This window comes from Haplochromis burtoni, unplaced genomic scaffold, assembly GCF_018398535.1.
Source record: "Haplochromis burtoni strain Fernald_Lab_line unplaced genomic scaffold, NCSU_Asbu1 Contig_101, whole genome shotgun sequence".
NCBI lineage: Eukaryota > Metazoa > Chordata > Actinopteri > Cichliformes > Cichlidae > Haplochromis > Haplochromis burtoni.
Window position 1 is genome coordinate 222,980 of NW_024582462.1, and position 13,503 is coordinate 236,482.

The following is a 13,503-nucleotide window of genomic DNA, read 5'->3' on the forward strand; positions in this document are numbered from 1 at the left end:
AATTAAATGTCGTTTTAACAAGATACAATACTGTATTTAAAAGATTATCTGCACCGGCGCTGTCGAGACGCTTTTACCTTGTTTATTCTCCGGTCATAAAACAGCTCCTAGTCTTTCTCGTTTAATTAGTTGGGCCTTCTTTGTTGCGTCGGCATCATTATTATGATTGATAAAGTCCCATTGATCCGGTAAGGCTGGCATTTTATAACATCTCTATCCTGTTTGAATCATAATCCTTTTAATTCAGCTCCTCTTGCGCGCACAGGCGCAAACCTTCATTTGTGTAAACATTTAATTGTCTGATAAATAGCTCTTTTTAAGAGTCTAATATTTACGGCTGGAACGTACCAATGTCAGACATTTCAGGGACTCTGGCCATGTACGGGTCCTTGGTGAAGCGCGGCTCGTTGTCATTGATGTCGTGGATCTTGATGATGAACTCGGACTCGCCCTCGAGCGCTTCGTTGGTGAAGCGGTTGACAGCTTTGGCGTGGAGGATGTAGAAGGCCTTCTCCTCCCTGTCCAGCCTCTTGGTGGCATGGATGTCCCCTGACTTTTCATCTATCTTGAAGAGGGTCCCGGCTCCTTCCCCTGTCAGGACATACTTCACGCTGCCATCTCCTCTGTCAGAATCCGAGTGAAGCTGTGTGGAAAGAAAGAGGGGGAAAAAAAGGAGAAAATATGATTTGGATCCCCTGCTACAACACAAAACACCCATTTCAGGCAACAGTTTGTGGCATTTTCACTTTAATGAATTTCCATTTTGCTGCTTTCTACTGCTAATTGTTATAGCACAACAGAGATTCAAACTCGACTTTATGAAAGCTTTCACATTTGCTTAATTTCCTCTTATGAACAGCAAGTGTCAGCTACCCTTTTCCACATTAAAAAAAAGAAAAAAAAGATCTCCTTGTTAGCCTGAGCAGAAATGGTGACAGTGAACAAAAATCTTCATCTGCTGCAGTCCAAGCTGCACCGCTTGATTGACGGCTGCAAAAACACATCCCGGCGATGAGCGCTTTGCAGCAAAGATGTCAGCAAAAATCACATTTCAAAGCCGAATCGCGGCATTTCTGATCGACTGCACGCACATCGGTGATCTGACCAATCTGGGCCCTGGCAAATAAACGCTGACAGCTTTTGATAAGTGTGTTTGGTGTTATTTAACAGATTCATATCATCTCTGGTAAACTGTCATCGTGTTGTGACGATACACATTCACCTCGCCTCTGTGAAGCTCGCGTCCTGCCAAGAAGAAAGCCAGCAGCCGGAGCGTGTAAAATGTCGAATTCACTGCTACTGTTACTTTTTTTACTTTTCGCTGAAAGGGTGGGTGAGGGAGGGGACACACACACACACGTCTGTGGGGTTACCAGCATGAGTGAGCACACGCCCCGCAGCCTGCCAGTCCCTGATGGATCAGCAGCAGGACCAACATGCCAGAAGACCACGAGAGCCCACTTGTGTGTGGAGCTCCTCGTTATTATTATTTGCTCTGTTCCTCCCTATCTAATGTTTAATTTTTTTCTGCATGAACAGCAGCTTAGCATGCTCTGACATTTTAATTCCACAGCCAAATCTCCCCCACCCCAACCACACACACACACACACACACACACAACATATTTATCTCCTAGAACTCATCAAAAGCTTGTCCAGTCTTTTCTCCCCTCCCACTACTTCCCATCCTACTTCCCTTTCCCCTTTTTTAATAACCAAGGACACAGTAATAATTGCAGGGTGGGGTGGCGGGGGAGGTAGAGGGCAAAAAAGGAGAGCACATGTTTGCAGACACGGGCAAACATGTCAAGCATAAACCGAGGCAAACGCCATCCGAATGTTTACCCGCGTAAGTGGATGCTGGGATGTAATTCTGAGGTCCGTTATTGACACCTCATTAACTCAAGTGAGCCGGCACGTTTGATTTTGCCGGCTTGAATGCTTATTTTTTTCTCCCTTTTGCGCCGGTAGTTTCTGTTGTGTCTATAAAGGTTCTTGGCTCAGCCGGTGGACAGACTGAGGGGGGGATATTGTGCGTCGCAGCTGGGTCACGTGGGACCACATTGCAAAGTCTCCCTTCTCATCATATATTAAAAAGCTTTTCATCGCAGGTGCTCGGAAGCTTTACTAATTCATGCTGTTTTATCAGGGCAAAGCTGGCACATGTGAGATGAACAGCTTTGTGGATTAGCATCTTTAACACTGTTTTGTTCGACTGCTTGAATGCTGGTAAAAAAAAAAATGACTGTTTTCATTCCTTTCTCTGTCTGTCTAACCAAGCCAGTCAAGTGTGTTGCAAAATTTTGACTATCCTCGGATTAGGATCTCGAGTGGAGCACTGTTTCATTCACCCACTTTGAATTCTGGTCAAAACAACTTTCCTGTTTTGTTTCGGGGTTGGTTTTTTTTTCGCTCTGCCTAACCAAGCCAGGAGAATATTCTGCAGAATTGTATTTGTTTTCTGTTCTGCTTTACAGTACGTGCTCCCAAACAGAGACTCAGTTGGCTGAAAACAATCCACTTCAACATTATTATCTTTCCCCCGCTGTTATAGCTGCAATGTCCTTCTCTATGATTGTCTATCAAGCTGCCTATCTCTGCCGGCACGACAATTCAGTTAATAACTGTTGAGTCCTCTCTTTCGGCTGAGATGTGAGATAGACAGTGTGACATATGCTGTGTCGACTGTCATTTCTATGGAAACAGAGAGCTCTCGTGGTTTTGAAGACTTCCTCCTTGCTACACTGAAGGATATTACAAGGAAGCTCGGAGTATCGAACTCCAGCACTTGCTGCAGCGACCCCGTCCCTCCCAGTTGCCCACCTTGCCGGTGAGGAAAATTTACTGCTGCCCTTCTACTCAAATTAAGGAGGGGGGTGGTAAGAAGAAAAAAAAGACTCTCTTGGAAATCAATGTGGCAGCCCAACGTGCATTCACAAAAGCCCTTTGATCAATTTATATCGAAAATACAATTAAACTGTCACAGGGGGAGAAAAGAAAGCCACATGTGCATTCAGTTTGGTCACCAAGAAGCCCTGGCACATCAATAGCTTGCCTTTTCTCCTATGCCCTCCTATGGCACCAAATCGTAAAAAAAAGGCAGGGAGCATGATGCTATATCCATTAACACTTGGACTTCTGGTCTTTTAAAAACAGAAAAAAAAAGCTCTGCAAAAAAAACCTTCAACAGAGCCATTGCTTTCCTAAAGGCAGAGTTCAACATTTAGGGAATGGTTAGAAGACTAATGCTACAGTCACATCACACTGTCTCATTTCTGTTAGCGTACGACCCCGCTGTGTACACCATTTAAACTGTGTGGCAGGGTTGGATGGTTTGGGTGAAGTACTACTGCAAATACTGACTTTTAAATTAAACGGAAGAACTGAAGAAAAAAACAAACACATTTTTTTCTTTTACAAACTGTAAAAAATACACATCAGAGCTAAACTGGACAGCCACTCTCTAGTAAGTAAAGTTAGACCTCAGTTACACAGTTCTAGTACTGGTCAAAGACTTCAATTCAATTCAAATTTATTTATACAATTGAATCACGACAACAGTCGCCTCAAGGTGCTTTATATTGTAAGGTAGACCCTACAATGATACATACAGAGAAAAACCCAACAATCATATGACCCCCTATGAGCAAGCACTTTGGCGACAGTGGGAAGGAAAAACTCCCTTTTAACAGGAAGAAACCTCCAGCAGAACTTCCTGGCAACTATCAGTTGGTAGGGAACGATTTATATTCCACGGCCAGTTGATGAGTGGTTGCTGGCTATCACGAGGTGAAATTGGTTGCAAAGCAGTACGGAGTTGCACTGAAAATCTCTTTGACATTGATTTGGTCCCTAGCAGGTTGATATAGTTACCTGCAGTTTGTATAATTTTCAAACGTGTTGGTTGCAATAGTATAAGACTTTTATTCTGAAATTGAAGGTTTTCTCCATTAAGTCCATGTTTTATACTGTCTATGTGCCTGGTACAATCTATCACTTTTAGCTAGGTAGCTAGCATTGCCTTGTGTGACATTGTCCTCATCCTACTAGAGTTACTATAGTTTTATATTTTTAATTGATTTATGGAAGATTTGCCTGGGTTTCAATTTAGCCTCAGTTTTGCTTTAATTTGATTTAAATGCTTTCATGCCTGTGAAAACTGATCTGATTGTAGGTTTCATTAGCTTCATTAAAATGTACAACTATAAAATTATCTGACGCAGTATCATTTACACATCACACTGTCACTAAACACACAGATGCCAGGAGGACTTTTCATATAGTCTCCTGATTGTGATGACAAAACTGGCAGAACAACTTAAACTAAACTAAAACTAAAAACCTTGCTGTATATTTTTCATTTATTTTACTTAATTACTTGATTAATTATTCCAAATGTTATGTTTTGGGTTTTTTCTCTTACTGGCTAAAACATTGTTGGTGGACTAGATAGCAACCTTTTCCAAATTTAAACTTTTAGCCATTATGAGTACACTATCAAGATAGCTGGTTAGCTTAGCACAGCATGAAGTTGCTTTTAAAAATTTCAAATATTTTATAACAAGACAAAGCTGCAAACGTGAACCAACATTTTTTTTCTCACTCTTAACAAACTGAAGCCTTTCACTGAACCAAATAACCAGATTGTGGCAGCACTTCTGCTATAATTTTATTCATATTTAACAAATAAAAAAAGTACACATTAGTTTTTGAGTCTCACACTGAACTAGCAGCATGTTTGTACTCTCTGCTCATACTGCCTTCATATTAAATCATTTTTTGCTTTTTAAAGAACTTATTTTAACATTGCACTCAACAACAAACAAATCCTCCCTAACAAGAAAAGTAACTTCAATGGCCAAACTGCTTTATATGTCTTCACATCAATATATGGTCCGCATATAAGGGTGACGTGGGCCACAAGTGATCCCCCGGCCGCAAGTTTGAGACCCTTGGTCAAGTTACTGAGGTGTAGATTTTGCAACCTTTAGAAATATTACTTTAACGTTGCGCTAACCAGCTAATTAAGCATGTTATTCGTCATACAGATTTGAATTGAAAGTAAGTAAATGATCAGAAATGTAAAACTAACAGTTATGACTCTTTTGGTCAGTTTTGTACTCTCACTTATTTAACAGGATTATACATTTACTTAAATGTTAAACATTATGCAGTTACAGAACTTTGCAAATGAGATTAAAATCTCATTAACTGGCTAGGATTTGGTTGAAATCCTTCTTTAACACATTTAACTGTGTCAAAACAGTTTGTAATAATGTTTCTAAAATTAGTGTCTGTGTCTGGAGGGATAAAAGAATATGGAAGGAATGTGGAGAGTAGTCACACTCTCATCAAGAAAAAAAATGAAACTTGATTTCAGAGAATACTTGAAATGAGTCGATTTGCATGGGAAACAGGCTGAAATGTTCTCACTTTTCAACAAAATTGGAGTTCAAGGACTCAATCACAGAGAAAAATGACTCGTGAGGAAGAATTCCTTGTGAATTGTCTGTGAAACAAACTATAAAGCCTTTGCTTCAAGCCTTATATCATCAATAATAGCCTATATATATCAAAAACCCTTCATTCAATTATCTCACTTTGTTAAGTGACACGATAATATTTCTAAAAGCTTGTAATTTTCCCCCAACAATGAAAAACAAACATATTTCTGTTCCTAAATGCTTCATCTTGCAGTTTGAAGTGGGCTGAGAGGTGAAGTGGCACTCATCAGACATCTGTGCGTGATAACTTATAAGCGAGCTGTCTTTGTTTGTGAAATTAATCAGCTTCAAGAGCAGCAAATGTTAGCGCTGACTCGATCTGGTCGCCATTTGTGCTTCACTCGAGTTAGGCCAGAAAGATGGCACTGGAAACAGGCTGCTTAGGGCAATTAGCCAGTTAGCCTTTAAGGCCTTGTGTCCTGGCCTGTCGAGAACTGGCTGCCTTCTATGTAGCCAGATGGTAGCCTCAGACTGTGTACAAAAATAGCCTATCAAATGTCTGTTGATGTGTAAACTTGAGATATGCAGTGAGAGCGGCTGCGACATGAAGGTGAAATGTCACTTAACTTACAATCCTCACTTGTGGACATCTGACATCTCTTGTTTTGTGCATAATTTTCAGCATGTTTTATTCTAATTACAGGCAGTTGTCAACAGTTTAACTTTTTTGTATCACTTCAGCTACTAAACAGTCATAAATACACGTTTAGTGCTTTTTTTAAATGATAATTTTTGCTCTTGGTATCACAGTAGGTTCAAATTTAGATACGTTTGCACTGCATGACATTACTAAGAAGTGTTGCTTTTGTCTTTAATTAAGTGTTGCTTGAGCAGAAAGAATAATGCAACCTCTTTGCAAAAAAATAAAAAATAATTTAAGTTATGTTTAAATAGGGAAAAAAAAGAAATTAAATGAATGAATGTTGATACCATCTACATTTGGATTGGCTGCCTATAAACCCTGCTTTCACCATCCAATTCTCTCTGCCTCCAGGTACGAAATCTACAATGCAAACCAACACAAAGCAGTAGTATTGGTAACTTTCCTCAGGTGGGTGGAATGGTGGAAAAATTTAAGTAGGAAACCCTAACCAGCTAAAGAAAGAGTTCTGTTGTTAGGCGAGGCAAAGAAAGCAAAGAAAGAGACTGAAAAGAGAGACTGCATTGCTCCTATATTAGCTTCTATTCATTGGTTCTCAGCTATACTCACAATTCAGATCCTTACAAAGTTCCAAATGATCAGTGCCCACGTCTGAAAGACCTCACTGCTCCATATTATCCCAAATGCAGGACTTCGCTCTTAGACTGCAGGCTATTAAAGATTATTCTTCAAACGTTCCTTTTCATGAAGCTTACAGTCAGGGCTGGATCAGGTGACCATGAACCAAACTTTAGTCATAGGACCAGGCTGCTGGGGGACTTCCTGTGATGCACTCCCATGCCTTTGTTTACCTTTTATCACCACTAGTTTGCGTTTTCTTCTGTTTGTCCCTGAGTCCGGTTCCTCTGTGGGTCACTTCCTATTAACAGGGAGTTCTTCCTCCCCACTCTCACCAAGTTCCTGCCTACAGAGGCTCATCTGATTAATGGGGGTTTTCTCTTTAATGCTTTAAGGTTACCTTGATACAACTGTTGTGACTGTTGCCAAACAAATAAAACTGAACTAAACTGGAAACCTCAGGTTGGGATTAGCAATGGTAGCAGCTCCAGCTGGTTCAAAAGCGGTCAAAATGTTTTTACTGTTGTTCCTCTACAATAATTAAAAGGGTTGTTATAGTCAAGTGTTGAATTCTAAAAAGATACACTACTTGACCTATTCTATCTGGAACTGTAAAATTAATAAACTCTTGTTGCAGTTGTTACAGCCATGCAAAAACAACACAATTCTTCTACAAAAAATATTTAAATGCCCTTTAATCCGTTGTTTGTGGCGTTCTCAGTAAATGCAATCCAAAACATGCTTTATCTTTTTAATCTGTGAGGAAAAAGCCTGAAGCAACTGTATAATTAAGAAACGTAATATAATAAATGTTAAATGGTCATTTTGTCAAGACTGTTGACTTGAATAGATGAACATTTACATTTTAACTGCTTCAAGAACTATTTTGACTGCAGATGTGTCAAAGGTTTCAATATGTTGGCGGCTCTACTGTTAAAGTCTAACTATTCTTTGCTCTACTTCAGTAAACAACATTGTTTAAAAGCTTAAATATCTCTGTGTGTTTGTACTGAATCAAGAATAAATTGATGCAATATTCCATATTTTATATTTCTAAACTGTAAGATTTTTGGTTTGTCTTGAGGAAGAAGGGGATCCGTTTTGGCATCAACGTACTTGGCAACGTTGAATTTCTTTTTTACAGTATAAAAAATTAAATGACATTAAAATGAGACTCTAAAGGCTTTGATTCCTCATTGAGACCATCACTTGGCTCAGTTAAATTTTTTAATAAGTTGACATTTTTGTTTCCTTTGTGTCGAACTTTCTTGAGCAGGTGGGGCTGCTTTCACTCAGCCGAATAATGCCGGGCCAACGAAATACTTGTGATGTTGATGAGAGAAGATTAATTAATCTGACAAAACCAGTGGGTGTTTTAAACACTGGTAGGCAGGTGATAGCATGGAGATAATTGCAGGTGCCCTAGACATGTTGGCGTATCTCTCTCAGATATCACTTCGCCGCTGCAACATTGTCAGACAGATGTTTACCGGGTGTCATCACTGCAAGACCTCATCGCGCCCGTTTCCTCCGAAGCTCACGCCCCCCCTCGTGCCCACACTTCCCAAAACACAACAGGGAACTTATCGCCCAATCAATAAACACTGCCAATGCATGCTCCAGGTCGCCACTGGAGACCTGCAGGGGCTGCCATGTCTAGAGTACAGCCAGGCCTGCGCCATATTGCAAACTCCTTGCCTCTGTGCCAAGGTGAGCAGCTGGTAATAGGGGGGAGTATGAACGGAGACCAAAACCACCACCACCACCCCCAGCCCCCCCACACACAAAAACAAAACACACAAATCCCTGCACCTTTCCACTGCCATAAGACTCGCGAGTCCTTTCCCCAGGATGCCTCAACCGCTGAGTCATACAGGGCTGTGGAGCGTATTATGTCTGTATTCATCAGCCTTTTTTGTCTTTTCTGTGAGTTCTAGCCTATTACTGGAGGCTAGTATTTGCAGGTGCGTGCATGTGTGTGTGTTTGCATGTACGCTGGGGTGTTTGTTCACTATGCTGAAGACTCTACCCACCAGGCCCAGAACCACTGGGGCCTATCAGGGGCTGTAAATACTTTATGAGATATGATAGTGCAGCACAAACACTCCTCAACCACAGGCCATTAACCATTTTCAGTGGATATGTGCCCTTTGGTAAAGTAAGAAATAATGAAATAAACAAACATTCTCTTCCCCCAGTGACAGCCCAGGCCCTCTGAGGCCTGTATGCAGCTCGCCTGCTAATGAGAGGCAGTGCAAGGCTTCCCTTTCTGCAGGAAAAAGAAAATCATTGGCCAATACAGCGAGATTAGCAGCCAACCAGCTCCCCCAACAAGCCACTGCCAGAGTCTTTTCCATCACATCTTGATCGCTTCTCTTAATTTCTTCCTGTTCCAGCTGCTTTTGTTACGCTTGCTCTGGAAAAATTGCAATTTCATTTGTTAGTACTTCACAGCTCGATAAAGCTGTTGTAAAGAGCAAAAATAAATAAATTAAAAAAACTAAGCTGAGGGGATTGAGTTTACCAAATAACTGCAGACGCGATGTTGTAATTCAAGAGCAGTTTCATCATTCTATCTTTTACTGTGTGTCAAGCGCAGCTCCCTTGTTTATAATAACCTGTCATTGTGTTATTTCCAGTTGTTTTTTTTCCATCACAAACAAAAGCGGTTTTGTTCCACGCTGTGCTCGCCGGCTGCCACGATGTCATTCGCAGTGACAAAAGCCTTCTCTTTTGTGTTTCTTGTAGTTTTTCACCCATTCGGAGCCTCTACATGGCAAAAAATACGGCCTCCACCTGAGGATACAGATGCAGATGCTTGTGCTCTATGTTGAGCCATGTGTTCAACTCAAAAGCTATTCATTCCCTTTAGGGCTTCATTCATCACTTGTACTTTATCTGGCAATTACCAAACAGTAATTGCAATCAGATAAGATCTACATACTGCAATCCTATGTGACAACTGGCTAGTGAGCTGACAATGAGGAAAAGCACCCAGCTGCACGTACTTAGGAGGGGAAACAACAAGTGCTCACAGTCATGATTAAGTGCGCTGCTCGAAGGTTGATGCTTTAATGGTGTCTTCAGGATATGGGCTCTTAGGTCGCGGCCTCCTACTCTCTAAGTATATACCTCACTCAGATAATCCATTCTTCTTATGCTATTAGTCCCTTTACAAGCTAAAAGGACAAGTGGGACATCAATCACCACTCTCCAAAGACAAAGTGGTTTGATCAAGCTCTGTATTTACTTTTGATCTTCATTCATTCTGGGGTTTTCTTTTCAACTTTTTTTTTGTTCTTTCTTGTATTTGCTCGCCCGCAAATGTTGTAATCCTTTTAGGCAAGAACTGAAAGTCAACCCTCACTCGGGGAGGACGTATGTTGCAGAATCTCATTTGGTTGGATGACTCCATCCTCCGTGGACGCATGATAGGAATGCAAAGCACTAGCCCCATTCAGCCCCTCGCACAAAACAGCCTTTCTTCCGACTCAGACATCCTGACCTTGCCACAACGCTTCACAATCTCCTCAATTACAGTAGGTTGGAAGAGGAGACTGATATCTTGACTTCCGCTTCGCTGCATGTAAAGCAAGCATTATTTGGCCCATCTTCTTGTGCACCCCCTCCCAATGTTATCTGGGTCGACACTGTGTTTTCATTTTGTTGAACAAATAATACCTTCGGCGGAAGTCATATTTCACTGTAGGGCAAGACAGCCGCTTTAGGATGGTTTGATGTGAGTGGAATGGACATTGTGCAAGCAGCCACAGAGCTGACAGTAAGCACAAAATATATTGGACAGCCGACAGCAAACAAAGCCCGGGGATGGATGGATGGAAGTCCGATATGTGAGCATTACCCGATCGGAGTATCACGTCACGTCGACTAATAGATGACGGGTTGATTCTCGTATTCGCGGGGACAGAATGATACATTCGTATACAGGACTTTATTTGTTGTGAAGGATGTCATTAAGCGGCGATCGTTGCCACTGAGTGTAGTTTGCAGAGGACAATTACATAGTGTATGTATTATGTTACCGAGACTAGGCACCACAGGTAGTTAGGTTCTGCCTATCAGTGCTATTATAGGAAATGAATATCAAAATTGCTGTATCACAAATTCAAAATTTTCTGTGTGTGTGACTGTAGCATGTAAACGAAGCAATATTTGGTGAAATGTGCATTAACTTGGACTGATAAATAACAGATCGCTGTCTTCATAAATATGTATTGACAAGACAGCACATAATGAGGCATTTTTAGATGAACATAAATAGCACTGCCTCAGTACTGAAAGTTCATGTTGTGTTGCGTAGATGGCGTCTTCATGCAAACTGAAAAACAAAAAGGTAAACAACTAAAAAGCATTAAGAAAAAAGACACTAAACAGAGAATCTAGGGACTGCAAGTTCTAATTTGCAAGAAGCAGTTCATTACTTTCGCTTCTTTTGCACTGGTGGGTGATACATTTGATTTTCCCATCTGGCCAGTTTCAGACGTGGGGAAAGCCACAGTCCCATTATTTTACTTACAGCAAACACCATTATGGAAAGGCTTGTTGAAACAATGTATAAAAAATGAATATAAAATAACCTTTTAGGGATTATGTTTTTCAAGTCTTTTCAGCTTTTCTTAAGAAACATAGATTTCAGGGGATTAATATATTTTCTATATTTTGGAAAAAGGCAAAAGAACGTTTTCCAAAAAAAATTATAAAATATTTTTCATGTGCGTCATTTAGAGTGAGTCGTCATAAGACTCAGGTTATTGCACGTAAAGTGACAAGTGTGCCCTTGACCTTGATGCAAGTGTGACCTTGCATAATATGAGTAAAGATCCAGTAGGTGAGCATTCTGTGCAATTTGGATCAAATTACAGAATAACGATTTTTGCAAATTGTGGACAGAGAAAGAGGCGACGTCTTCTCACAGCATGAAACCCATGAACTAAAACCAAAAATGGCCTATTCTGATATCTTAGCGTCAGGTTTAGGGTCAGTTTTGGAGTTTGGAACGATAACTTAGACCTCACTATGTTAAAATGTCTTGAATACAAATGTACAATTAAAAGTAGAAAACTATTTAAAATTTTGTTTGTTTGGGTCCTAGGCCAACAGTGTTGGAGTGTTTCTTGGAAAAAAATAAATGAGCAAAAATTGCCACAAAATTTGCAAAAGTAAGTACAGACTAGAACCAAAGTAACAAAGTATCCACTACCATATGTAGGCCTACATAAAACAGCAGTCCTACAGTGCCTGTGTTTGTGCAACTGAATCAAATTAAAAAAATCCTACTTTAAAAACACAAAACAAAAGAAAAAGTTTCAGTTTAATTTTGACAAAATCCAGCTGCAGATCAAGGAGACTGACGGCCTTGGCGTTATTCATTTAAATAATTAGATTCATCTAGTTGTTTGTCAAAGTCACACTTAACCACTGGAGACGGGGAAAAAAGAGCCAAATGTTGGTCTGGAGCCACAAGTTCAAGACCAGTCACTGTGACAATTTCACTGCTTTACACATTCAGATCACACACAAGCCCATGGTTTCAGTTCAAGATTTGGAGAACATTCATCAATACTCTATTTCTATTCATTTCTATTCTATTCTATTTAACCTTACTGTTCATTTTAAACTGACGCCAACTGAAAAGAGTAAACTTTAACTTCTGCTGTGAAAGTTTGATCTTAAATTTGACTTAAAGTACTATGCAAAAGGTCCTGAAAGGTCTTAAATGTAACTCGTTTACCTGCAGACACCCTGTTTACAAATCTGAATTCTCAAAGACGCCCTGATAGCAGACATATACAACCAATCTCCAGAATCTACTTTGCTGCAAACATCTTCATTACTACAGCAGTCATTGCTGTTGGCACTTTCTGGTGATCACTTATCAATTTTACAGTCCAGACAGTTTTCGTAATGACGTTGGAGATTCTGTATGTGCTGCTATTTTCTTTTCCAAACTATAATGCTGTTATGGCTGCTCTCACCAACTGCTTCCTTTCATTCCCCGTGAACAAATTGAAGATGGAAATTGAAAAAAAAAACATGGGTGCAGTTTAAGCCACACCAAACGACACTTGGGCCCAAATTGAGAGCTATATGTGCATGTGTATAAAACTACGAAAACACGACTTGCTCGTTGTTATTATAAAAATAATTATACTACATAAAATGAAAATTCTGACCATTTTTATACAGGTTTCACTATAAACATCTTATATTTTGCATCAATAGACTTTTCCCATGTTAAATCTTTCAAATGTGAGAGAATCAGGTCCAGCTCTCACTAGCCTGACCTCTGCCATTTATTTTATCCAAGTAAAAGCACCCCGAGAGTAGTGCACTCTGGTATTTTTCTTGTAAATCTTTCCTTCAGATTTTTACTTAAAACATCCTAACTTCATAAATATTAAGTACCGACGGTACTTCTACGGGGATTTACTTTAATAGATGAACACCAGCACTATCTGAATTTGAATTAGCAACTATCTATAAGTCGAGATAGTAAATCTGAGGAGGCATTCAGTACCTACTTTTGTCACTTAGTGCTTTTTTATGCCTGACATGCTTTCTGTATGCAATGGATACGCTTTAGTGTCCACAAAAGAGTTTTAAGGTTCAATTTCCTGCCTTAATTAGCATACTATATTATGGCCATTTTGTTTTATTTCCATTGATGTGTCTGATTTATGTGCACTCACTGAAAAAGCTCTGAAAACTCATCTGCGGGGCTTATTGAGGTGTCTGTGCATGCACTTAAAACTGGTGCCT

At 40.1% G+C, this 13,503-nt stretch overlaps 1 protein-coding gene across 3 annotated transcripts in view; it reads right to left on the reverse strand.

The window, feature by feature from the left end:
- LOC102309753 (cadherin-10) overlaps positions 1-13,503 on the reverse strand; it is a 73,680-nt gene that overhangs the window by 35,710 nt on the left and 24,467 nt on the right. For all 3 annotated transcript variants that reach the window (XM_005932082.3, XM_014336727.2, XM_042223095.1), the window contains exon 3: positions 349-643. In XM_005932082.3, coding sequence (XP_005932144.1) covers positions 349-643 — 295 coding nt within the window. The remainder of the gene's footprint in view (positions 1-348; positions 644-13,503) is intronic.